At 41.4% G+C, this 27,363-nt stretch overlaps 1 protein-coding gene across 1 annotated transcript in view; it reads left to right on the top strand.

Moving 5' to 3' along the window:
- Positions 1 to 27,363, top strand: part of dcc (DCC netrin 1 receptor) — a 154,461-nt gene that overhangs the window by 53,510 nt on the left and 73,588 nt on the right. The window contains exons 8-12 of the mRNA XM_041059116.1: positions 12,097 to 12,256; positions 17,101 to 17,255; positions 18,422 to 18,570; positions 18,708 to 18,846; positions 22,816 to 22,865. Of these exons, the coding sequence (XP_040915050.1) occupies positions 12,097 to 12,256; positions 17,101 to 17,255; positions 18,422 to 18,570; positions 18,708 to 18,846; positions 22,816 to 22,865 (653 nt within the window). The remainder of the gene's footprint in view (positions 1 to 12,096; positions 12,257 to 17,100; positions 17,256 to 18,421; positions 18,571 to 18,707; positions 18,847 to 22,815; positions 22,866 to 27,363) is intronic.

Genomic DNA, 27,363 nt, shown 5'->3' on the forward strand with positions numbered 1-27,363 from the left:
ACGTTATGAATATGATCCATGTGTGTGTGTGACAACGGATGGGACCAGGTTGGACCTGGTTTGTTTCAGTCTGGATCAGTCAGACCTTCGGCAGATTAATCACAGCGTGTGATACGCAGAGATTCTATTGTTAGGTTTTTCAATCATGTCATAAACTTCAACTGGGTTTTGTCTAAGGGGAGGTGTTCCAGTAAAAAAACAAAAGAAGAAGAAGGAGGAGAGCGTGGCGATTCCAACTATTCTATCTGTAGACACAAAAAAATTTTGTTCTTGCAGGCACTGTGGGTTCGGTGTGTTGTCATGAAGTTCATGCTCCTTCCTGAAAAAAAAAAAAATCTGTGTGAGTTGGTGGAAACAGTCATTATGTGTGGTTTGTTCAGCCGTTTATGGGTTTCAGCTAATCTTCTTCCAAAGCTTTAGGAGGATGAATTTCTCGCTAAAAATGTTGCTGACTGGATGTGGTTAACCTCAGGTCTTTGGGTCAGAGTCGTCCTTATGAATTTGGCATTTTCAGTAAGGCTGTGTGGGCACACGTCTCTGAAAATAAAAACAGCACAGGCTTCAGAATCAGTTTTTTTCTCCTTCAGCTGGGAGCAGTTGCAGCATTAGCCGCTAACACTGTAGCGTTTCTTGACTGTCACAAAATGAGAAGCAGAGATTGTGGCGCCACCAGCAGCTTTTCAGATCCCACATTTCACCGCTGTCCTCCAGACTGTGAATATACGGAGCACTTTATTTAGAGTAACATCACTTTACTTATATATCACAGAGAGACAAACAGAGAAAAGCAGCTGGTTGCTGATGTGAACCTTCCACACTGTTTCTCAGTCATGTCATGAATTAAAAAAAAAAAAAAGGCACAAAAACCAGTTGAGATAAAAATAATTTTACATGAAAAAAGATTGTAGTTTTCTTTCTTATACTTTTCTGCTGTTTATGCATATAAAGTTAAATAATTTTCTTTTTTCAACCCAAGTTTTCTATTAATATTTTGAATAATTATAACTAAAGATCTGTACCTTTTTGTGTACCCGTATCATGCTTGCAAGCAGTGTTTGTGCTAAAAAAAAAAAAAAAAAAATAAGGATACCATGCTTTTGTGTGGTGAGCTGAAGAACAGAGATTGAATTCACAGACTGTTGGAAATAACAAACGAACTAGACTGAACCAAGACTCCAGAGCTTTAAAGATTTCAGTTTTACAAGATGTAGCCATGAATCTATACAGCTCCACTACAGCGAGAGTCCTGAGGATTCATCACAGATCAAACTGGGAACAGAACTGCTGCTCTCTTTTTAACACAAATACCACTTTCATTCGCTAATTCATTCTACTTTGCGATTTTTTTTTTTTATCACTGTTAGACTGCTGTCATTAAAACTCAACACTTCCTGTACTGTTGTTTTTACATTGAAAATACAGCAGGAAAGCCAGGGGTTGTCCCCTTTAAGTGCGGACAGTGTTAAGTTCTATTGACAGTAGCTTAAAAACAACAAAAGAACAGAGATGTAGAACAGATTGGACTTTTTCAAAAATAAAATGAATGGCTCATTGCTATAGTTTGGTTTCTGAACCCCCACCTTTCCTTAACCATCCATTTTTCCGCGTCGTCCTCTCTCTGCCATTAAAACCCCATCCCTCCCGCCCTGCATAAAAAGCCACAAAGAAGAGAGGGAGCGATGGAAGAAGAGAGGAAAATATTTATCTTCTCTCTTCTCATGGCGCTGATGTTTCTGCGACGTCGGTCTTTATCGATCGGAGAAAGTGGAAGGTCATCCATATAGTCTGTGTGTGCGTGTGTGTGTGTGTGTGTGTGTGTGTGTGCCTATCGATTGGTAAGAGGTTGGAGGTTTGTACCTCACTGCCTACACCTAAATGTGTCACCATGTGTTGGTGTGTGTTTATATGGGTGTGTGTTGTCACTTCCAACATTGATCTCCTTTGTGATGAAACACCTTCCCATCAGCCCCTTCATCATCACTCAGCAGGAGGAGGAAGAAAGAGGCGTGTGTGTGTGTGTGTGTGTGTGTGTGTGTGTGTGTGTGTGTGTGTGTGCGTGTCTGTGTGTGTGAATTAACCCACACTTGTGTCTTTTACGCTCCTCCTCAGTTACTGAATGAATCCTGCTGTTCACAGAAAGCAGAGCTCCAGGAAACACGAAGCTTCTTTTTAAAATACATTTCACAGTGTGAAATAAGTTAAAAACAGCAGATAAAAACGTACCCTGCTTTAAAGACAGAGTGAACAGTAAGCTGGTGTAAGTTGCTGGTAATGTACAAAGGGTGCAGCAGTACACAAAATCCATGTTTCAAAATGTAGCTCGGTTTTTTGGCGTCACGGTTTGGGACGTTTTCGGTACAAAGTTGGCTCTGACGTCAGGTGCTGTGGATATGGATAATTCCTGGATGACTGCAGCACTGGTGCATCGATACAGGGCTATGGATAATCACCGGACACTGCTGCACCCTGCAGCTTGGGCTCGTTCATACAGGGCAGTGGATGAATGCAGTCAGTTGATTGCATTGCAATATTTATTTGCAATATATATTTTCCACTTTGAGTGAAAGTGAAATTTTTGTTGAGTCGACCGCTCTTGGTCAAGACTAGTTGGAGACAAATCTACCCATGATGCATCCACCATTTTTTTCTCCAACCGCAACAAAGAATCTTAAATAAACTGTGCCACCAAACAAATTTAACATTTCTGTAAAACTTTTGATCGAATCAACCCGAGACCTCAAACTTCTAACTGCTAATGTTTCATTTTTTTATCTGGCGCCGTCAGTCCATGATTTTTCTAGTAAAAATTATGCAAAACATGAGGTGTTAAAATGTTGGGTGTGATAAGACGGGAAGGCTTCACATCTGCTGGGAAAGCTGAGATAGAGCGAGTCTGAGGCGAAAACATGAGAGGAAATGAGATGAAGCTGGATAAATCTGGTTTCACAGAGTCATCACACTCTGCTTACATCAGGCAGCGGAAATCATTCAGAGGAGTTTGTATTGAATTGCATTTATTCACTCTTTAGTCCCGGGAAACTGAAAGAAAATATCTAAACTACTACCAGTTATACTGTCCATAGTTATACTGAATCTCGTTGACCAGTGGAGAGAGCGAAGACGCCAAACCACGTAGCAGTGCTTCCCTAGGCCATGAATGTTGCTCTGATATTCCTCTGAACCCCACATTCAAATTTGGTCACTTTGTGCTTTCATCTTGATTATAGGTGACCTTCCATTGCACAGCCATAGAGACTCTAGCTGTCCATGTTGAGCCATGGTGGATGCTCTGATCCAGGACCATCGTACTGCTTATAACAAGTCCTGGATCACGTTCACCTGGAGCTCGTAAAAAAAAAACAAAAAACATTTTTATCTAAAATGCTTGCCTATCATCCAGAGTCTGTAACAAACAGCTTTCTTCCTGTAGTGGATCTCATGAGCCACAGAGTGAACCGAAACGTCCACATTCCCAGATTGTGATATGTGTACTCTGATGGCCCTGGATCAGGGCTAGAGCGCTGCCAAACCCTGAAGCAGGATCATTGCCACCGTTTTCTTTTTCAGCTGAAATTCATAGATTTATCAGACAGGATTTTTAAGGCTCTGGTTTTTCTGTCCTGGTGCACATTGATGATGTAAATCAACCCACTGTGAGTCTGGTATTTTGGACTTAAAGTGCGTCATGTTGTGGTGAACTTGAGCGTAGATGTGTTCTTACTCAGAACTACAGACTGTTACAGGCTGTTCAGATTGTTAGGTCAGCTGTCTAAGGTCACCTCAGTGTGTGTTTGCGTTTTTTTTTTTTTTTGTTTTTTTTTTCAGCCGTGGTAACAGTCTCAAAGTTTGGTGTGTGTGACCCGCATTTCCTGCTTTCACAGTAATAACACAGAGAACAGCATGTGGCACCACAGAAAAACACCTGGAATTACTGCACTGTAACACTGAGCTTTTACTGGAAATCACACACACACACACACATACACACGTATGCAAAGACACACAGTGCACACAGCTTTCAGGGCAAATTAATGTACACACTCAGCTTTCACAGTAAATTACTGCAAACACAGACACACTGTCATGAGTAGCTATAAAACTACAGACACACACAGAGCTTTCACTCCAAATTAGAAAACACACACACACGTATACAATACATGTGTTATTGACATGTTGGGTCATGTTGTTGTGTTTAACATGTGCGAAATAGAAATGTGAAAATGAGAATGAAACATCACTCAAGTAGGAGAAAATTGCATTTGTTGGGGACTATTCTCTCTGGCGGATTAATCCACATTTGGGGCAGCAGGGCGGTGTATGTGTGTGTGGTAAAACAGTCAAAATGAACTACAGTGTGTGTGTTCATGGTGATGGAGAAGCATGTCACCCGGTGCAACCGTGTCTCTCAGTGTGTTTTTAATCATTTTTGGACAACAATGAAGCCATGAAACACACAAAACACTTGTTAGTAGCACACATCCGTTGTTGGTTTGGCTCTGTGCATGGGATTTGTTCATGGTGAGAAAAACTAAACTTTAATTAATGTAAGAAAGGAAATCTGCAAAAAGCTAAATGGCAAAAGAAGTTGTTATCCTGTGCTGGTGTATTCACTTCGACCTGTCCTGTCTGCTTGGTTTTTTTTTTCGTTTTTTTTTTCTGTGTGTCTACGTGCTTCTATTCAACTTTCATCCTTTAAAGTAAATTTCCCCCTTCAGGTCGGTCAGGTCACACAGTTCACACAGTTCACACAGTTCACACAGTTCACACACACACACACACACACACACACACACACACACACACACATGCACACACACTTAAGATGTTAGAGATTTTACTCACTCACCCACAGCAATGGAGATTTACAGGAATAAATATCCATTTTAGAGGAATTTAAAACTAGAGGGCACAGAGGAGGTGTGTTTGTGTGTGTGTGTGTGTGTGTGTGTGTGAGTGTGTGTGTGTGTGTGTGTGTGTGTGTGTGTGTGTGTGTGTGTGTGTGTGGTACAGACGTTTTTAACAGCAGCTGGCTGAAATGAGCCCTGAAATTGAGTGCAGAGAGAGAGAGAGAGAGAGAGAGAGAGAGAGAGAGAGAGCAGGGTGAAGCTGAGGCGAGTGAACAAGCTCAGCAGTCTTCCTCTGCATAAATAGAGGTTAAAAAAGAAGGAGAGAAAGTGTGTGTGGGGGGGGGGGAGAGGGATATGGAGAATATTTATGGGCCAAATGATGAAGAGGGAGAGGGAGAGATTTAGCCTGCATCTGTTCTACATTTCAGAGGTCATCCTTAATGTATTTATACGACTTTAGTACCACAGAAAGTAAAAGTATGTGTCTGTGTATTTCAGCTGTGTATGTAAGTGTGAGATAACAGTCAGATTAACACACCAGATAGTAAAAGTTGTTGCTGCAGCAGCAACACTGACAGTTAGCAGCACCACGATCATTTAGCTTGAAACAGTCATGATGTTCTTAAATTGACAGTTTTTGTCACGTTTGTCTGGTTTAAAAATAATGAATAATATCCTTAAACTCAATATTTTCTATTTTTTTTTAACTTATTTTGAAATTCTCCATACTACATTTTTTTTTTCCTGGCCACCTGTGTCACATGATGTCATTTTCCCTCAGTGGACATTTTAAAGACATTATCTAACATAACACATGATATTAACATGCTACCTACATCATAATGGTTCATCATGTTTTTGTTCAGATTTGAGGTTCTGCTCAGGCAGACAGAGTCTGCCCCTGAAATCATGAGTCAAAATAGGGAAACTGTAAATGGGGTTACCTGGCAACCAAGTTGCCCCAATATAGGGCCCACTCATGGGTAACGTTTTTAATGTGATGTAGATCAGTGTATTTTGTCGTCCCTCAGAACTGCATGAGGACGGGTGTGTGTGAGAGTGTGTGTGTGTCTGTGAGTGAATCATGAGGAGGGCTGTGTGTTTGTTCTTTGACTCATGTATAAGTCACTTTAAGTTATTATAAATAAATCTATATTTATGTTCAGTAATTGTAATGTTCAGTATGAATTGAATGAATTCAATTCTGAATGTGAGTTAAAAGCACTTGTTTGAACCCTTCACCAGTTACTGGAATATTTATTTGAATGTTTTATCATACAAAAGCTTGTTCCTCTAATATGTAGTTGGGTTTTTTTTTTCCTCACTTGTGAGTAAATGTAAAATGTAGTGTTCTGTATGAATATAGAGCTGATGGTTAGCGGCGTACCCTCTCAGCATAAAATCTCTTAGAACTATCAAAGTGACCTGCAAGGCAGATTTGTGAGAAAAATGTACATATGTCACTGTCAACACAAGAGTCCTTAATAATGAATGTCACATGAAACGCAGAGCTTCTGTAGGACGTCTGTAATGGCATACAGTTTGTCTGTAACACAGCTGGCAAAGGGAAAACCTACTTTCCCTTAGCATATAAAAAAAAAATGATTCAGTGCTTTGCAGCTAGAAAGTATTTTAAACTGAAGGAACAGCTGATTGTTTTACTGAGAAACACAGTATTTGTTGAGGTGAAATGTTCCCCCAGTAACAGAATGACTCAGGTGTTCAACTCGTGTTTTCTTAACCTCAGTCCAACAGCCTGATCAGACTCATGAATGTAACACTTCATCTGCCATTATCCTCTGTGTCTAATCATTATAGTCATTATACATGTAGTGGAATGTGGACATACACTGTCTGAAGTGGAGACCTATTATATATTTCTATAGCACTGTGGACACAACTGTTGCACTGTGTATTACACACAATGCTTTGCTGTATATATATAAGGTCGTCTGTGTGTGTATAAATGTTGTTTCAGGTAGTAGTTGTGCCTTTATTTATAAAATCACACGTTAAAGTTCACAAACTGTGTTTTGTGCTGAAATGACAGCCTTTGTTGTTGTGTTTAGTTTTGCGGCATCGTAGAATCAGTCTTTTGTTATGCATTAGCTGTGATTCTCCTGTGCATAATTTTTTTTTTTTTCAAAATAACACAAAAAAATGAAAACAAAATAATACCAGATTTCTTGACTGTTGAGGCCTCAGAGTTGAAACCAAACTCCCCTAAAGATCATTCAAGCTGCAGAAACAATATAAATGCAGAGCAGCTTGTAGAAAATGGACACAGTGATGGGAAAATGTGTGTGTGTGTGTGTGTGTGTCCACGCACAGGTATCATCTGTCGTCGTGCAGACTGCAGTGTAATTTTCAGCACTTATTCAGATTGTTTTCCAGCGCTTTTTCTGTGGTGTCTGACTCTATTATCTAGACTACCGGTCTATTTTCGGCAGAGAGCGACGCTTTACTGCTCAGCGCCAGCTCGGCTTTTTTGTGGCCGGGTCACCGAGCAGGAACGAATCCGCCCTTCACACCCCGAAATCTCATCTCACACAGAGACGAGAGGAGGTGTGTTAACACTCCTCTGTTACCATCTACTCCTCTTTTTCTCCCCATACCTCCTCCTCATTTTTCTCTCCATTCTTCTCCTTCGTTTCTCCTATCTTTCCTTGTATCACTTCCTTCCTTCTTGCTTTCTTCCCCTTTGTCTTCCTCCTCTTTCTCCTCAGTCTCCTCCTCTTTCTTGTTTTTTCTCCTCCTCTTTTCCATTCTCCTATTTTTCAAATCTTCTCCTCCATTCTTTTGTTTTCCTTCCACATCCCCCTCCTCTTTCTCCTCCTTCTCTTCTTCCATCTCCTCCTGTCCTTGAGTTTCTCCTCCTCCTTTTCTGTCTCCTCTTTCTCTTCCTTCATCTCCTCTCCTGTCTCTCCCTTGTATTCATATCCATGTTTCTTTCCCTTCCGTCCTTTTCTCTATTCTAGTCTTTTCTCCCTCTTTTTCTTAATCTTTTTCTTTTCTGACTCTCCAACTATCCTTTTTTCTTCCTTCCTCTCCTTCTCTTTCTTCATTTTCTTCCTCCATCGCCTCCTTTTTCTTCAAATATTCCTCCACTATTTCCCCATCTTTCCTCCTCCTCTTTCTCTTCCTTCATCTCTTCTGCTGTTTCTCCCTTTTATATTCATATCCATGTTTCTTTTCCTTCCATCCTTTTCTCTATTCTGGTCTTTTCTTCTTCTTTTCTTCATCCTTTTCTTTTCTTAGTCTCCACCTGTCATTTTTCCTTCCTTCCTCTCCTCCTCTTTCTTCATTTTCTTCCTCCATCGCCCTTTTCTTCAAATCTTCCTCCTCCATTTCCTCATCTTCTCTCCTCCTCTTTCTCTTCATCACGTCCTTCTCTTTCTCTTGTTTTTCTGCCTCAGTTTCTCCATCTTTCTCCTTTTCTCCCCTCCCGTTTTCTCCCCTTTTTTTTCCACCTCCCCCATCACATCATAGTTACAGCGATCATGTGTGTGAAATGTGGGTGTGTTCAGTGAAGCTTTATTGACATGACAGACAAAAGCATTTAAAGACTCTGTGGACGATCACAACCTTTGACCTGAGGGATAAATTAGATTTCTCTCAGCTGTGTGTGTGTGTGTGTGTGTGTGTGTGTGTGTGTGTGTGTGTGTGTGTGTGTGTGTGTGTGTGTGGTACATTGATTATTGCCGTGTTCCTCCTTGAGGATTGCTCTCTACATCAGCATGATTAGTGGGAACTTAAAAGCAACAACTACAGTAACACTGCTGATCACACAGACACACACACACATCAAACGCTCTGCTCCGGGGACTCGGGGCGATTTCCCGTCTCCACTCAGGCTCTTTTGAACTTGAGAGACGTTATCAGTACTGTCCCAATTCGAAGTCCACATTTAGCTGTACCAAATGCTCAGATGTGCTTCTCCTGCCCACATTTTATCGAGGGTGTTTTTGTCTCCCAGAATGCATTTCAAACGCATCAACAATATTAGAGGATGTTTGCCAGAGTCATAACTAAAACTGATGTTGCATCACCAAAAGCAGTTTTGAGATTTCTTTAGATTTCGAGTGTGTGGTCAACATTTCCTCTCTCTGGCTGGGTGAAAGTGTCTGTTGTCATTCTGTTAAGAAGAGTCTTATCTCAGCAGCTCTGGGTAATTCACATCAGGTGGCAGTGATGCCTTTCAAACACAAGATAACTTAGAATTCCTTTAGGTTGAAAAACTTTGAGACTTTGATAGCATCAGGCATTTCAGCAAGGCCCCAAAATAAAGCCCCTAAAGCATGATCTTTCCCTGAACCTAACTAAATCATTTCTGAGCCTAATCAAATGTGTTGTTCTAGAGGGAGTGGGCAACGTGATTTGGAAGACTTGTTGAAAACATTGGGCTTTTGAGTTGAGGTTGAAAGTTTATTGGTGCCAAAGCTCTTTTGGCTGAAGGTAGAGTTCAGGTTAATGTGTTTATTGAGTAGTTAACGTTCTGCCTCCATGTTCTTTTGAGTCCTTAAATATAAACTTGTCTCCAGACTTAAATAGAACACTATTAAATTGTATCACAGTGAAGAGAATGAAGAAGGCTGTTGTCCCAATCACATAATGAGCTTACTTCGTCCTCTTGTTCTCGTTTAGAGTTGACTTCTATGTTCAAAAGCCAAAGTACACAAACTAAGACTCATGAAATGAAAGAAGGCAGACAGGAAGGATGAGCTAAACAAAGAATAGAAGACACAAAGGGTTCAGTACGAGTGTTTAAAGCCTCAGGAAAATGTGGCAAGCAAATAAACCAGTGAAAACAGGAGCATTTATACAATTCAGCAACTGTAATGCCACAGTAATGTTTTATGTTTGGTCGATTGGTTACATATTGGCATAAGAGCTTGATACTGTCAAACATTTGAACGTCAGAAATGATTCTGCCTCACTGGAGTTGCCGGGTAATTAAGATTTTAGAAGTGTCTAAAATTGTGTATTCTTGCTCAGAGAATGTAAGATGGAAATTGATACTGAAATCTTTAAGAACAAGTTTGACCTGATCCTGAATACAGAGAGTGATTAACAATAAAATTATGAAATAATCTGAGCAATCACAAAAGAAAGTGTTTTAGTGTCCAACCTGCACATCCAGTCATTTTTCTTTCTTTCTATTTTCATTCTTTTATTTACATCAGCATTTTCAGAAAACAAATCTGCATATTCAGGAAACCATGTTCACTGCACGTTCTCTTCTGTGACCAGGAACCGCTAGTGTATATTTCCTGTAGTGTGAAAACTTCATGTGTGGCTGAGATAAAAGAATAAATGATTCATTATTTATGGTTTGTGCCAAAAATGTGCCAGTGATGGACAGTGACCCCCACCTGGTATTAACCTGTGATCTGTATATGGAAATCTTATCTGGATCAGGAAAACACATGGAGGACACATTCTTATGAAAAATGTCCACTCTATAAGTTGAAAGGTCACACAGTTCCTCCACCTCTTCCTGTTATCTCAGTCTGCCCATTGGGTGACTCTTGATAAGTCATGTATAAGACTATTAATTACTGTTATGAGACAGTAATTAATAGTACAAAGATGTCTTTTGAATAAGCTTCATCTTCATCTGCTTATCCGGGGCCGGGTCGCGGGGGCAGCAGTCAGTCTAAGCAGGGACGTCCAGACTTCCCTCTCCCTGGACACTTCTTCTAGCTCTTCCGGAGAAACCCCGAGGCGTTCCCAAGCCAGCCGAGAGACATAGTCCCTTCAGCATGTCCTAGATCTTCCCCGGGGCCTCCTCCCAGTGGGACATGCATGGAACACCTCCCCAGGGAGGCGTCCAGGGGGCATCCTAAATAGATGCTCAAGCCACTTCAGTTGGCTTCTCTCGATGTGGAGCAGCAGCGGCCGTACTCCAAGCTCCTCCTGGATGACTGAGCTCCTCACCTTATCTCTAAGGGCGCGCCCAGCCACCCTGCGGAGGAAACTCATTTCGACCACTTGTATCTGAGATCTTGTCTTTTCAGTCACAAACCAAAGCTCCTGTCCATAGGTGAGAGTAGGAACGTAGACTGACCAGTAGACAGACAGTTAGCAAACTAGCTTGGTAACTTCACATGTTCAGTCCTGAGAACAAAATGGCTGGAGGGCTGGGTTAGGCCAGAGGGAATAGAAAAAACTACTGATCTACTGTGACTGATTCGCGCTAGCGTGTTCTCAGCTGGCTACTTTCATAGCAGTTAGCTTGCAGTAGTTTACACAGCCAGCCTTGTAAGTAGTCCTTCCGTCACTAACCATAGATTTTGTGAAGACTTCACCTGTCTCCATCTGTCATGTGACCCTTGCCTTGTACGTTGTATCAGCCAGCTCTGCCTTCATAACTTGCATTTTAATATCCAATCACAATGTCACCTTTAGAGATCATCTATTAATACACAGTATAAATAGAAAGGCCCATGATCAGATGTCACTGTCCAGTTGAAATATCCAGATACAGATCACTGGTTTATATTGGTTCAAAGATTCAGGATTTGAAGTCCGTGGTCTCTCATTTTTGTCTTATAACTTGTTCAGGAACTGCTCACGTTCTACCTCAGGATGTAGAACTGACCTAGTGCTATATGAGTGTATTAACTACACTAAAAAAAAGTCCAAAGTTCCAAAACCCCATGTATCATTTTCTGAAAGGAGCAAAATCCTGACTCTGAAGAACATGTGTCTGAAATGTGAAACCACTAAAGCTGAGCTGTCAGTCATGAATAAGATCAGAGTATTCTGAGCTGTGATTTAACATGAGAGCAGGCAGCACTCTTTACTTTCAGATGATTGACTGATTGATCTGTTGATTGATAGCTAAGCTTTTTAGATGCTCTGTCGCTTTTTCTTCTTGCCTGTGATCTTCTTTACCACTTTCTTCCTCCTTTTCTTCCTTCTTGTCTTTTCCACATCTTTTCTGTTCCTTATCTGCTCATCTGTCATTTACTCCTTTCGTTTTTTATTTGCTTCGCCTCCTTTGCTCGTCCCCTGCACCTCCTCTCCACCTGCCCCCCGTCGTCCTTTGTCCTTGTCCCTGCAACCCCCCCACCCCCCACCTCCACCCCCTTTGGCCTGAATGTACTCTTAACAGAGGCCACACCCTCTCAGTATAGACCCACCCACACACCTCCTCCTCCTCGCCCTCCTCCTGCTCTTCCTGCTCCTCCTGCTCCTTCTGGCACCCCTTTGACTTACTCCTCCTACTCTGATCCCCCACCAGTGTCCCCCAGCCCAGGCGTTGCCCTCCCCTCTGCCCCCCGCGACCTGGTCCCTGTCCTAGTGTCCAGCCGATTTGTCCGACTCAGCTGGCGCCCCCCGGAGGAGTCTGGAGGAGCTGTGCAGACCTATGGCGTTTATTACTCCCAGGATGGAGTCGAGAGGTAAGACAGGATTTTTTTTTTTTTTGGTATGTGTGGTCTGACATAGTTTCTGAATCCTTCCTCTAAGGCAGTGGATCTGGATCCCAGCCAGGAGGTCGGAACACAGGCTGTTTACATTTTCAGACTTTCCTGTGAAATACAGCTGAGACTGATAGGCAGGTCTACTATAGATGTTGTTATTATTGTGAAGAATTGATGTTCAAGCAGCATTTTACTATGTAAGATACGTTATGGATTCATCTGCTAGCTATTTCCTTCCCTTTATTGTTTGGTTTACAAGATGTTATAAAATAGTAACATTTTATAACATTTTGTAAACCAAACAAAATGTCATAAAATAGTAAAAAAAAAAAAGCCAATATTACGCAGAACTCAAAGTGACACCTTCCAATCAACAGTCCAAACCTCAGAATGGTTGAATTTCAACCATGCTGGTGCAGGAGAAGTCAAGAGATCACCAAAGTCAGAAATTTTCATGGAAATCCCTCCTAAAGTTGCTGAGATATTTGGGTCTGGGCCACAGTGTTGGACCCGACGCTGCCATTTATAGAGCCATGCTGAAAATGTAGCAAATAAGGTGGATGAACCTTTATTGTAGACTTGAGAGTGTGTGAACTCCAGGTCCTCCTTTTAGGACTGTGATCCTGTAAAACAGGAAGCTTCATGTTGTTATATAGGGACAAAGGCCTGATGGTGTAGAGTTGTAAACTAACTGTATCCTAAAGACAACACTTCTTTCCCACACTCCCAGCTCTGCTGCACACAGCAGTTCTGAACATTTAGTAGAAAATGCCTGGGTGACATATTGGCGAGTCCCCTGCTGATGTTAAATGGTAACCTCTGACAGTCGGGGCTACAGCTGAAGGCTCTCACATCCAGGCTTTTAAGCTTTGTTACCTCAGGGACAAACTGGCCTGCAGTGCTTTAGGGCTCTGAACAGTACGCTGGACAAAAGAGCCGCTGAGGTTTCATCATGAAACAATATGACAGAGAGATTCTGTCAGTCCTAATGACTTACAGACGGAACAGAGGCAGAGGTTTTGTCAGTTCTAATGACTTAGAGAAAAATACAGAGATGGATTTTGTCAGCACTAATAACTTGCAGAAAATGGGCGAGGAGGGAGGGAGGAAGAGACACAGAGAGAGAAAATGAGAGATTACAGGAGAGAGGGAGATGGCAAGACGGGAGTGAGAAGATGAAATTCTTTTGTCTCTTTATTTAAAGGCTTTTGACAGAGTCCCTACATGTCCCAGCATACCAGATATTATTATTTTCAGAATACGTTAGGGTAGTCATAAATACCATTATTTTGCATGCCAGCGATATTATATTTACTCAAGGCCTGTTTTTATGAAAAGGAACAGTTTCATGCAATTTGAAACGTTGGGCTTTTAAATCAAACAGAACAAAGACGAGGTTGGTTTTCATTTTATTCACTGCAGGGTTGATTTTTTTCTTTTTCCTTTTTTCTTTTCTGAGTTTCACCTGTGATAACACAGGCTCAGTCTGTCACAAAAAGCAATGTCACTCATGTTAACAGCCACATGACAGTGTACCTTTTGCACTCAGTCAGCAGTAACACCTGCTCTTAGAAATAAATGCTGTCGGTCCACTAAGGTGCACAGGTGCTGCCTAGGTGCACAAATTGCCGACGACCTGTCACAAGCAAGTAGTTTAACTATTTACATGATAACAAGGTGGACCAGGTGTTGGTGTCTCTGGTCCCTGCATATTTTGTGACTGTAGACTGGATTTCCCCTAGAACCCAGAGCCTTGAATTAGTGGGTCTGTGCAGGACTTTCCTCCCAGTATCCTTAGGAATTCTGTCTATGTTGGATGATTCCACACCATACGACTTACTGTACATGCAAACAGTCACAGACCTATCCATACTTTGCCATGTGCAGATAATGTCAGATGCAAGAATTTTAAAAACGTTAACACTGGATATGAAACAAGACTAAGAGTCTGCAGCCATGCTGGCAGCTCTGTGAGGCTACTAGCGTGGCTAGGGGGTAGGAGGTTTCGAGCTATTTGATCACCTGACAGGAAGTTCTAATGAGGGTGTCACCTGTGTGGGTTCCAAATTTCACGGCAATCCATCCAATAGTTGTTGAGATATTGGATCTGGATCAAAGTGGTGGACAGACAGACAGACAGACAGACAGACAGACACTGACTTCCATAGAGACAGACCACTGACAAAGCTAAAGACATGGTCACTGAATGTAATGCAGGGTTATGTAGAATTGTCCCGTATTGATGTTGTTGTCAGGTGACAGATTTGGTCCAATGACTCATCTACCTGCTATAATACACGCAGCTCATGGATGGATCTCCTTCATCTGCTCCTCTCATCAGCGTAGATGTAAATACATTTGATGTGAGTTAGCCTAAAAGCCTAAAAACAGACAAGTGAGAGATGTTTGGTCCATTCTTCCTACAAACCAAGGAAAAACGAGAAGAAAAGCCGGACGGATGGGAGGAAATGAGTGAAAGTGTAAGCAGCGAAAGCAGAGTCTCTGTCTGAGGGTCATTTGTTTTCCTGCAGCCTGACCTCAGACTGTGGCCTTTGAAGGGCAAACAGAGTTCACACTGTGGGACAGAAACAGAAACCTGCTGCTTAACTCGACATCCAGCTCGGACCGTCTGCCTTTTGCTCAGCAGCTCAGAGGAAAATATGGATTCGTGAACCCCGAGAACTCTGCTCACCTTTTGTATTTTCTTTAGCCTTTGTGTCTTGACTGCTGCTGCTCCTGCTGCTGCTGCTGATGTTGGTTGATTTGTTGCGTTGTTAGTGTGTCTGTCTGTGATCCAAAGACGTGGACACCCCAACAGCCTGGTTGACGGGACATTCGTGGCCTGCAGAGGATGAATCCTGAGGATTCTGATGACATCTTGACAAACTTTCCCAAGAAATTCACTTAACTGTCTGATATGAGATGCATGTGGTGTGTAATGGGACTCAAATTGGGATTACTAAATTAATTGCTATTTATTAATATATTTGTGACGTATTTTGTGCACGGTTTGATGGTTTTTTGAAGGGTACAAAGTTACCATTAACACATACTTCCAATTAAGGTGAAAACTCACAGTTGACTGGGTTTTGCTGAGAGAGCTCAAACCTGGCAACACAGTAATGGGCTGTTACATTTTAAGGGGTCATCAGTGGAACTTGTGAATGTATGTTTAATGGGTTAAAACCCCATAAAGCCCCGGCTTTGTGACATCATAAAAGTTAGGGGGTAAAAGAAAAACCTAGAGTTAACCAAATGGTGGAGAATTGGCAATGCTATTACACAACTGTATTTTATGTAAATGGTTTTACGTGTAAATGGTTTAAGAGACTAGTGGAATTTTTTAAACTGTGCAGAATACCCATTAAAACTCCTTAAAAATCTTCAGTCAACCGTATAACGGAGTAACAACGCTTCCCGGATGTTGGACCTTAATTGAAAAATTAATGGGTTTTATGGGTATTGATTAATCATGAGGGGTCTTACTCATACAAAAAAAAAAAAAAAGTTTGAAGGTGGATCTTCTTCTTTGACGGACATAGGCTAGTAGTTTCCCCTTGCTTCCACTCTTTGTGCTAAGCTAGGCTAAACACACGTGTCTGTACTGGTCCCACATTGATGAATCACACATTTTCATCCTCCTCTGAATCTCAGGTGCTGGAACTGTTTCCTAACAACAACAGCCAAAGTGATTGTATTCAGCTTCATGAGGCCTTTGAATCATAATGACCATTGATGTGTTTGGCACCTTCATGTCTCTACAGACCAAAAACCAAAACCCTATGTTCACTGACTGTATCTGTAACACAAAAGGCAGCGGTGGAGGAATAAACCGTAGTTCTTCCAGAAATGGTTACAGCTCATGATTGATATTTATTTATTCTCATCTCACTCTTTGTAAATGAATAAGGTTATTATCTAAAATGTTCCTTTAAGAATCGCACTTTGTTACACTTTGTAAAACCTTGAAATGAGCTGAACAGTCATGCACGTCGAACCTACTTAAGAGCAGTAATTGTGATTCATTCTTCATTGCTTTCTGCTCATTTACTCTCTCACTCCCTGGTGGCAGTAATTTATTTAGTGGAAACAAAATTTTTTCTTCACTGATTTTAAACTATTTGAACGGTTTTTATTCTCTCAGTTCTGGATCAGTTACAATCCAGAAACCAAACACACACACGCTCTCTCTTGTGTGGGCTGTGTCTTTGTGTTTCTCACTGGATAAAATCAAATTGAGATAAAAGTCCACTTTTTTTTTTTTTTTTGGAAAGCAAAATTAAAAAATAAATAAATAACAAATAAAAGCCTTCAGATGAAAATCACTCCAACAATATTTTCTGCAGCCTCTGTACAGTGAAGCCACAGTTGCGCATTTGATGCAGCAGTGGAAACACGCTGTATGCTATAAATGCAGTGTAAATACACTGTAAATACACTATAATTGTTGCATCTGTTTCTTCAGTTATTTGCTGATCAGTTGAGGACTGTGGAGGTTGCAGAGGTGCTGTAATCTGAGGATTAGCCGGAGTCATGGGAGGGATTACACAGATTACATCTGATTAGAGCTCCGATTATCTGCGCTGCTGCAAAATAAAACTAGGCTGTCTCTCATATGGGTGTGTGTATCACCTCTTGGTTTAAAAGGTTTAGGCATGATGACAGTTTTATGACACAAGTCAATATAGTAAGTCAAACGAACAGAAAATAAGTGGTTTAACGTAATTAAATAATTAAATGTTAAATATGAAATATGAAAAAGAACAATGTGTTTATAGTTAATGAAAAAAATGTATTTGTTTCTTTGTGTTTTCCTGTGTCAGGGAGCGGTCAGTGAACGTGTCGGAGCCCGAGTCTTTGGAGCTGACGGTTTCCAACCTGAAACCAGAGGAGAGCTACAGCTTCAGAGTCATCGCCTACAATGACGTGGGACCAGGAGAGAGCTCCGCCTCCCTGAGGATCACCACCAAACCCGACCGTGAGACACAGACACGAACACGCAAAGAACTGACAATAACAAATAACACACGAATAACTTCACCTACACATAACCCATATGAATCTGTGTCCTCTGTATCGTGCACATTTCTTTATATTTCTTAATATGGTATGGAAATACGTACCATTCACACACGCACATTCATGCACACACTCTCACACACTGATGGTGTGTGAGACTTGGACATGTGGACTGGAGGACCTGAGGATCAACCCTCCTGAGCCCAGGTGTACACTAACCAACCCCTGCCTCTTACTCCGACTCTTGTTTTTGGAAAAATACTTTCTGAAGTTAAGAAACTTGTTAGTGGGCCATTTCTGTCAGGAGAGCTCTTCATCCAGAGGTGTTCATCCTTCAAGTGCTCTCTCTCTCTCTCTATCTCTCGAAACATAAAACACTTTTATTGAAGCAGAACGTAGCAACATAATTCTTCATCCTGTTTATCAGTCACATCCTCACACTCTCCTGTCAGGCCTTTGAAAGTGCTCTGAAGGGTTTTTTTTTTTTTTTTCTGGGCTGTTAGCAACATTTTTCAGACTCTTTTTAAACTCCTCATGATGACAGGATGTGACATTGATAATTGTTGGGAGCCTGACAGACGACTTGGTCCCTGGCCTGTCTCTGTAATAAAGACATCAAGAGACACTTTGGACTCATTTTCACTTGTCAGGAATTTATTTCCTCTGAGGCAAATAAAACATTTTAGATGAGCCATCAGAAACTCCCGTAGGTTCAAGTGTTGGAACTAAACACTTCTTGGACAGACTGAGTCCAGGCACAGATATGAAGAAACCAACCAGTTTTCTGCAGGATTTTATTTTTTCATCCAGTGTTTTTGGAGTTTGACCCAAATACTCAAATACGGGATATCTCGGCCTTTGCCGCCTCAATTTTAACCATTCGTTTTTTTTGTGTGTCTCTTATGAGTCCCTGAACTTTAAGGTAGTCCAACACTAAATCACTGGAGCACCTCTTTAATGTGACAGGCTCACTGTATAACACAGGGACACACTCCGGTCAAAGAGAATATCAGGATTTTAATTCCCAGCCCTTGAAAAAAAAAATACCACCCCCCACTTTTTCAACTGTAATAGCCATAAAAAAAAATTGTGTGTGAGCAGTGTGTTGTCTCTGTGTCTCTACAGTCCAGGTTCCCAGCAGGGTGGAGTCTCTCCGAGCGGAGGCTCTGTCTCCCACCTCTGTCCAGGTGAGCTGGGAGCCTCCCAGCCAACCAAACGGCCCCATCCTGGGCTACAGACTTCTGTGGACCGAGAGCCCGTCTGGCAAGGAACAGGTCTGCAACCATTATAGACGTAGTACGACCAGTCAGACCACAACCTGTCAGACCACCATGTGGAGGTTGTTTAAATGTCATAAGATAATCAGCTGTGACTTTCTGAAGGGTAACAGCAGCTCTGTGTTTGTGTTCAGAGTGTGGAAGTGAACGGACTGAACTACAAAATGGAGGGACTCAATAAGTTCACAGAGTACACGGTTCGGGTTTTGGCGATCAACCGCTACGGACCGGGCACTGCTTCAGAGACCGCCAGCGTCACCACCCAATCAGACGGTGAGTTCTGCCTCAGCACCTCCTCACTCATCCGGTGTGGCAGCAGCTCAGATTACACAAACGTGGTCATTGCAGAACACCAGGGTTTTTGGGGGGTTTGTGGGAATGTGTTTACACACTGTGCAGATTCTTATTTGTGTTTAATGAAAACACAGCAAACCTGAGGCTGTGTAAATGTTCCACCACAGCGATGTACATGCGCACACAGTTTACACAGAGTGAGGAGACGAGGGTTAGCAGCAGCAGCAGCTCTGTTCCCCCCAGGCCTCCTCACAGATTAATCCACCCATGATGTGATTATTTAGGCAAGTTACAGTCGCTGAAGAAGGATGCTGGATGTGCTCAAAAGCTCTGGAAAAAGCTGTTAACATTGAGTTTCCAATATTTTATCACACAAAGTCTTTTTTTCTTTGCACTAAAAAGTTCCTCTTTAGCAGCTGAGCCTCAGTTCTCAAATGCCGGAGCGTCTGTGAAAGCACCATAATGCTCTTTGTTTAAAAATGGCAACATTATACATAAAGGCAAATCGAGCATGTTGATGGTGAAGTATACTCTATTATACACTATAATATCAGTTACCCATCAATCAACTATCAGCTACCACCAAAAAATAAAAATAGTATAAATGATATATAATGTTATATAATGTTATATAATGTATAATGCTTGACTGAAGAGCTTGATGCATAAGTATAATATTTTATTTAGGTGTGGTGTTAGTTAAATAAACAATAAACAGCATACTGAGAGTCTTTCTGATGCTGCAGTCTGACTGGTTTCTACTGGTCCCAGTTTGAAGCTCTGCAGCTGTAGCTGGTTCATCTGAGTCTGGAAAACTGTTGGACCAGGTGCTTCCTATTACTTCACACTGTGTGCGCGTTAATAGGAGTGTGTGTGTGTGTGTGTGTGTGTGTGTGTGTGTGTGTGTGTGTGTGTGTGTGTGTGTGCGTGCGTGTGTGTGTGTGTGTGTGTGTGTGTGTGTGTGTGGAGAGATAGAAGAGAAAGAGGCCATTAATTTGGATGAAGAAGAAGGAAATACAGAAAGAAGATTAAAGCAACACGTTTTTCAGTATAAAACATTCTCAAAGAAACTCTCTGTCTTTCTCTCTCTTTCTCTCTCTCTGTCTGTCTGTCTCTCTCTCTCTTTCTCTCTCTCCCTCTCTCCTGCTGTCACTGGTTTCATTAGGGGTCTTTAATTAAGCAGGGAGATGAGACCTGCTTCAATTTAGCCCCACAGCCTGACACAGTAATGGAGTCCACTCTCTCTCTCTCTCTCTCTCTCTCTCTTTCTCTCTCTCTTTCTCTCTCTCTCTTTCTCTCTCTCTCTCTCTCTCTCTCTCTCTCTCTCTCTCTCTCTCTCTCTCTCTCTCTCTCTCTCTCTCTCTCTCTCTCTCTCTCTCTCTCTCACACACACACACACACACACACACTCCACACAAGTGTGTGAAGTACTTTGTTTTGTTGTGGTGTGGGACAGAGCAGAGAGAGACACTTTCATTAGTGGTAAAAACATTCAGAGAATAAAACATGAGCAGGAGCCAGTGTCCATGTCGGACATTATATCGTCATTAACAATGTGTTAACAATGCTCAGCACTGTATTCTAAAATGTATGAGAGTGGGAAAAAAAAATATGTGACAGTGAACTAGAATGACACTCAGCAGAGCGCACACCTCCACCAAGGACAAATGACAAAAATGGAGAGTTCATTTTCTGTTTCAGAATATTACACTTTTTGTGTAAATCCTGCAGACAAATAAACAAACAGTCAAATGTAAAAAAAAAAAAAAGATAAACTGACATGACATGAGTCAAGAGTAGGAACTATTCTCTGAGGTTTAACGCAGTAGGATAATGTCACAACGCACTTGGGTCAAGGTGCATTTCCATCCACTCGAAGCATGTGACTTCACCGTCTACTCAAGCTTCCTCTCCCACTGAGGAGATGACAGCATGGGATCTGTGTGGAGCGATGGGCAGACCGGAGCCTTCCTCCGATTCAGACATGAAACAAACACAAATGTGACATTTCCATCATGGTTTTTTTTTTCCGTTATTTGAGTTTTAGGATGATTTTTTTTTTTTTTTTTTCAAAAAGGATCAAACTCAAGCAGCAGAATTGGAGATAAAAAAAAACCAAAAACTTTATTTTGTTGTATGATCTTAAAAAGGCCCTTGAGTGAGTTAGGGAGTGAGTAAAGCTTCCTGTCGTGTGGTTTGTGGGTGAGGGGCCACATCCTGGTTTACAGTTACACCACAGGCTGCTCCTTTAATATCAGTGCTTCAACATTCAGCTGCTGACTGCTGCACAGATGGGGATGTTGCTGTTAATAAACTTCCGTAAATCAGCAGTGAGAGAGAATGGAGGCATCTGTCCAGCTGCAATCACGCCATAAAATGATCTGAAACACACACACACACACACACACACACACAGATGCAGAGTGGCTGTATTGTGAATCTTCTGGCTGCGTCTCGATGATAACAATGACTTGTGGACTAATTGAATCCACAATACAACCGACACACACACACACAGAAGAATTGAGCAGCTGAATCAATAGATAAGCGCCTGACAGTTAATCAGGCGTCCGCTTGGACAGACGCAGAGTTCATTCAAACCAAAACACTTTGATTCTCTAGTTTGAACATTACACTTTGTCTCTGATTGACTGGACAGAATCGCACATCTGCCGCCTCTTCATCATCCTCCGTCTATCCATCCTCTTCCTCCTGTTGTTTATTTATCTCCTGCTTCAGCATCGCCATGTTTTTGTTTTTCATTTTTCACACTGTTTGTTTTCACGATCTACTTCCTCATCTGCGCCTCATCGTTTGTTTCCTTCGTGTACCTCGTTCCCTGCGTCTTCCATCGTCTTTATTTACTTCTTTATCTTTGTTTTTTATTCATCTTTTACATCCTGTTTCGTTCATTTTTCGTTTTCATCTTCTTCTTCTTATCTTCTCTCTTTTTATCTTCATGTTCTCTTTTTTCCCCTCTCTTTTCTACATTATCCTCTACTTTGTTTTCTTCGGCTTTTGTGATCTTCATTTTCTTCTCTTTCATCCTCTTCACTTTGGTCTTTATCTTTTCTTTTTTCTCTCTCTTGTTGTTATAATCTTTTCCTCCTCTTTTTCCTTGTTATCCTTTTCAAGTTCCTTTTCCTGTTTGTCCTCTTCATCCGCCTACATTCATCTGTGCTCTGCTTCTTTGCCTAATTGTCATCTTCACTTTCCTTTTCTTCTTTATTTTTTTTGTTTCACTTTTTGCTATGATGCTCACATACACAGAGTGACAGTGTGTGTGTGTGTTTGTGTTATGGCAGCTGTCATGTTTGCGGCGGTAATCTTGTTTTTTGCTGCAGTGACACAGTCAGATCACACCGACTGAAACGCCGGCGTCAGTCCATCAGCTTCCTGTCTGTGCTGATGTCATCATGTTGATTGATTGGCAGGAGTGATCTGACGCCGGCAGCACTCAGCAAATAAGCAAACACACAATGACACTGTAAAAAAAAAAAACTTATCAATACGACATCATCTCTAACAAGTAGCATGTGTGTTGTCCTCTGCAGCATCTGAAGGCAGCAGGACACACACGGTGATAAATGTGCAGACAGATCACAGCTGCATCACTCAGGGTCGTCCGCTGTGTTTACCTGTGATTAAATTATGTGCAAATGACACCAGGCTGCTACAGAACAGCCACACACACCTGTACACTCATCAGGCTGCTTGGTGAGAATTCAGTATTCTGTCTGTTACACAGTTACTTTGAATTTAAGGTCTGGACCCACATGTCTCCAACAGACTGTTAGAAAGTGGATATGATTCATTAGCATGCTGTCTAAGAATTTATATCGATTCAATGTAGCATATAGGTAAATCAAAAGTCAGTTCAATCTTTGACTCATGAATAAGCTGGTGTTTGTTTATCTGATGTTTTTCTGTTTCTGTTTGTCTCTGCAGTTCCCAGTGCGCCTCCTCAGAACATCACCTTAGAGGTTGTCCTGTCCAGGGTGAGTTGTTGACCCTTTTTAAACATTTTTATTCGCTCCTCTCTCCGTCCCAACATCTCTACAACCACAACAACGACAGCAGTCAGCTCTGTTCCATTCGTCGTGATAAGATAAAAAAAAGAAAAAAAAGAATTCGGGACATACTTTAAAGACAGACTTTTAAACGTTGCCGTGGTCTCACTGAGACGGGCTGAACATTCATGGCTGGTTTTCCTGCTTCCTCCACCCCTGGAAGTGACTGATGACTGATGACTGTTTATTCTGACACACATTTAAACTGTGACACTGCCATCAGTCAACAGATGCTCTCTAGTGATCTGGCTTCATTTTACTGATTGATGCAATGCGCAAATGTACACACACATATTTACTGTGTGTGTGTATGTATTCAAATGAATAGGAACGTGGTCTCAGACTTTAAAATATATATATATATATATATATTTTTTTTTTTTTTTTATTACATACTCATTTAATTTTCCTCTCTTTACTGTCCAAGCTGCCCGTGTGATTTATGGGATGAAAACATTGTAGAGGACCATGCAACATTCAAGTCTAGTCCACCCAAAAAAACATTTTTCATCATATAAAAAAAAAAAAAAAAAAAAAAAAAAAAAAAAAAAAAAAAAAGGACGACCCCCTTATGCCCACCTCAGAGGACAACTAGGTCAAGGACACTCTGTCACGGCCTCTGGTCCTGAAGTTTCTATTTCTTAGAATATTTCTAAGTCACATGCTCAGAAGAGGAGAGTTCACTTTCCGTAGCCATTAAAAATCCAGCAGAGGATGTGGACTACATAGCCTATGTTAAAAGGTTAAAAACTTGTTGGCCTAATGGTATCACATCACATCAGCTCCTCTCATCCTCTTTAAAAGCAGCAGACAGTTTAATAAGTGGACACACAGTCCAAGCTGGAGATGGAAAAGAAGACCCAAAGATTCATTTACTGTAATATAATAAAATCTAACTTATCAACTTAAATATAATATACAACATTCCAAATAAGCTTTCAGGTGCAGACGATGTTGTATTTGGTTCTTACAAGTTATTTTAGTAAAACAATCAGGTTTACATTCTAAAAACCTGTTTCCATCTGTCCATTGTTGTCTGTTGTCTTCATCTAGGTCATGTTATGTGCTCAGACAGCAGCAGCCTGGCCACGTAAACTGAAAGCTCCCTGTATTAATCCTGTATTTTATTTTGACAGTCCAGAGGAAAAGAGTCTGGAGATTTGCTTAAAGTAAAAAAACAAAATGTCCACTGTCCTGCAAATAATCTCACTCTTATCTTGTGTAGAACAGCTCATAACCACAGAAAATCAATTACTGTTTGATCCTCTGACCAAACAGGGCCAGTACATCTAAATACATTTCCTTTGACATTATCATTTCAAAGTTTTTTCCATTGTCTATGGACCAGATGTGCTTCAGCAACAAGTGCTCTGACTCTGTTATTCTGTCTCTTAACTTCCTGTCTGCTCTGGATGGAGGAAACGTGTCACGCTGTGTAGACTGACATGAACTCTACATTTTAGCAGATATCTGAGCTGTTTTACAGTCTGAGGTGCAGCGTTCTGACAGAGCTGGAAGAAAATGGCTTTATCCCACAGCAGTGTGACAAACAATGGCCGTTATGTAATTAGATCAGTTCTCCCACACAGTGCTGGGATCAGGTTTTCTTTTGTAACAGTCATGGTGACAGGTCACAGTGCATTTGTGTTTTATAATGTGCTTATACCATTATAATTTCTGGTGAGTGGCTTTCACATCATAGTAAGTTAAGAGCATGAGAGCACCCAGTAAGCTAGTCGAGTTAGTTGCAGGTTAGGTAACTTGTTCCATAGATCATTTTTTTAAAATCTGGTATCTGTGGTGGGGATGTGGTGTTGTCAGGTGCTCTGACTCTGTTATTCAAGTCTTTTAACTTCCTGTCTACACTGTAAGTGGGAATGTGTCACGTCGTGTGGATTGACATCAACCCGGACCTACATTTTAGCACATATCTGAGCTAACAGTCATCACCGTAAGACCGTTCAGTGGGCTGCATGAATCGATCGGTGGGCCGAGCAGCAATAGCAGAACCAGAAGCTAGGAGACAAAACTGAAGGTGGAATAAACATAAAATTGTCTGGGCCACATAAGATCAATACAATGTCAGCCATCAGCTCTGCCAAAACTGTTCTTTGAAAGGTAAAAATCCTCCTTTAATGGCTGACTTTGTCTTTTTTTCTGTTTTATTCAAACAGGGACATGCTGATGACTCTGTTCGCAAGCACTTAAACCTTCTCTGTACCTGTTTAAGATACAGATAGATCGCACATACATTCAACCTCGTACGCTACTTTCATTTTACTCTCCAGGGCAAATGCTTTCGCTCCTTTTTTCCATTTATTCCTCATTCGTATTTTCACTTTCCACAAGAACTACATTGGCAGTGTAGAAGGCATTGAAGTGCTCCTGAAGGATTTTGATGAATGCTGAAATAGTGTATCAAGGTCTACCTTGATGTCCAGTCAAGTTAATGGAGGCAGCAACCGTCCTCTGACCTGATTCACTCTCTGGTTTCGTGAGCAGTCAGTGAAAAATGAAGACATCTCTAAAAAGGAATCCACTGTGTTGACAGCCTCCTTATTCCTTTGTGCCTCCTCTAGGGTCAGATACCATTTAGCTGCAACATTAACACCAGCGGCTGGTTTTAAGTTTGGGGCTGATCAGTGTATGTATGGGTAGAGAGGTGATAGGAGATAAGAGCTTGATCATCGAAATGGAACCTGGTTCATCAGATGTTATTGTCATAGTGATTTTTTGAAGCCTGCTTACAAAGCAGCAGCAGAGAAAATGAGGAATGTTTCCAGAGACGCTGTGAACGGATCATAATTTCTGTCCGTAAGAAGGAGGGTCCGACCGTCTGTGGAGAGCTGACCTCATTTGGTTTCTGTCTGTTTATTTTTCCTGCACGTGATTGATATCTCTCTGCCGATCGGCTCTCGGGTCAGGGCTTATCGATCGGTGATGGCAGAGCTGTGGGATAGTTTAAAGCTTCATGAAACGAGTTTGAAAAGGTGGAATATTTTTCCTTAACCAAACATTTATTTGAAGAAAAGAAAAAAATAAAGGTGAAAGAGATGATTTGACTCAAGACAGAGAGAAATGTTATGGTTTTCTAGTTTTATTAATACACAGATTATCAGCAGCTGCCTCAGGACGTTTTAACTCATAGATAAAGCTCCGCCTATTTTCCTCAGTGTACCAATCACAGCCAAGCACAAACTCAGACAACCTCCACTGTGTTTCATCTAACTATTGAGATTCATTGACAGTGATCAAAAGATGTGTCTGAGTGACATCTATCAATAACACATGGTACCCTGATGGTGAGGACAGTGCTAGGTTTAATCCCCACAACCTAAAAACTAGAACCAGTCTACTTTAATGTCTAGAGAGGGTGAAGCTGCAGAGGAAGATTCAACATATTTTCATGGTCACTGAGTCCAACTGACAAAAAAAAAAAAAAAAAAAAAATGCAGGTGGCCAGGTGGGTCAAAGGGTCAAAAAGCTTTTAGTTCTTAGAACGTGTCTAAGTCTCATGCTTAAAAGAGTTCACTTGACTTTATTGTCCCTTAAAAGGAAATTAGCCCTGCAGCAGCCATTAAAAATGTAACAGGAGACGTGAGGAGGTCTCACAATTAGCTCTTCATCGGTTACTGTGGCTGAGGACAGCTACATCTTTTCAAAGGCTAATTTAAAGACATGATTTATTGTTTAGGAACCAGCAGTAGCCAACAATTCATTTCAGTTTGCCAACTCACAATGGTCACATCCCCCATTAAAGAACATGGGGTTTCTAAAAGGTGTGGGTGGTGGAGATCATGACACGGAAAAATTTGCAGCTAAAAGTAAGTAGATAAATATTTTTAGCAGCAGCAGTCGTAGCAGAGGACGTTGTAATTTGCTCAGTTTGGCCTGATGAAATTTAAATATAGTAAAACATCCCAACTGCACAGCAGACGTTTAGTTTTTAATGAAGAAATCCATTAAAACTGCATGTGAACTCAGAACTGTGCCGAACTGCAGCATCCCGCTCACTGCTTAATTGCTACTCACACACAGTAATGTAATGTGTGTGTGTGTGTGTGTGTGTGTGTGTGTGTGTGTGTGTGTGTGTGTGTGTGTGTGGGCACAGCCTCAGTCAGTTTCCCTGCAGCTTGTTGCTGAAGGAGAAAATGTGAATCTTTCCGCTCTTGTCAACTTTCTGCTGTCAAACCAACTTTTCAGACAAATCTGACGTTTCCTCAACTTTCCTCCACTCGGCGGAGCGTTGCTGTCGCAGTGTGTGCAGAGTGTGTGCTGTTCAACGCATGGTTGAACACACAGCCAGAGTTTACAGTAGCCAGTTCTGTGGAGTTTTTTTTTACCCAGAATTCTCCAGGGAGTCCAGCCAGGGTCACTGTCTCTCTCTCTCTCTCTGGCTGTCAGAGTTGGGATCAGGACTTGGATT

The sequence above is a fragment of the Toxotes jaculatrix genome, chromosome 16 (assembly GCF_017976425.1).
Source record: "Toxotes jaculatrix isolate fToxJac2 chromosome 16, fToxJac2.pri, whole genome shotgun sequence".
In the NCBI taxonomy this organism is placed as follows: Eukaryota; Metazoa; Chordata; class Actinopteri; family Toxotidae; genus Toxotes; species Toxotes jaculatrix.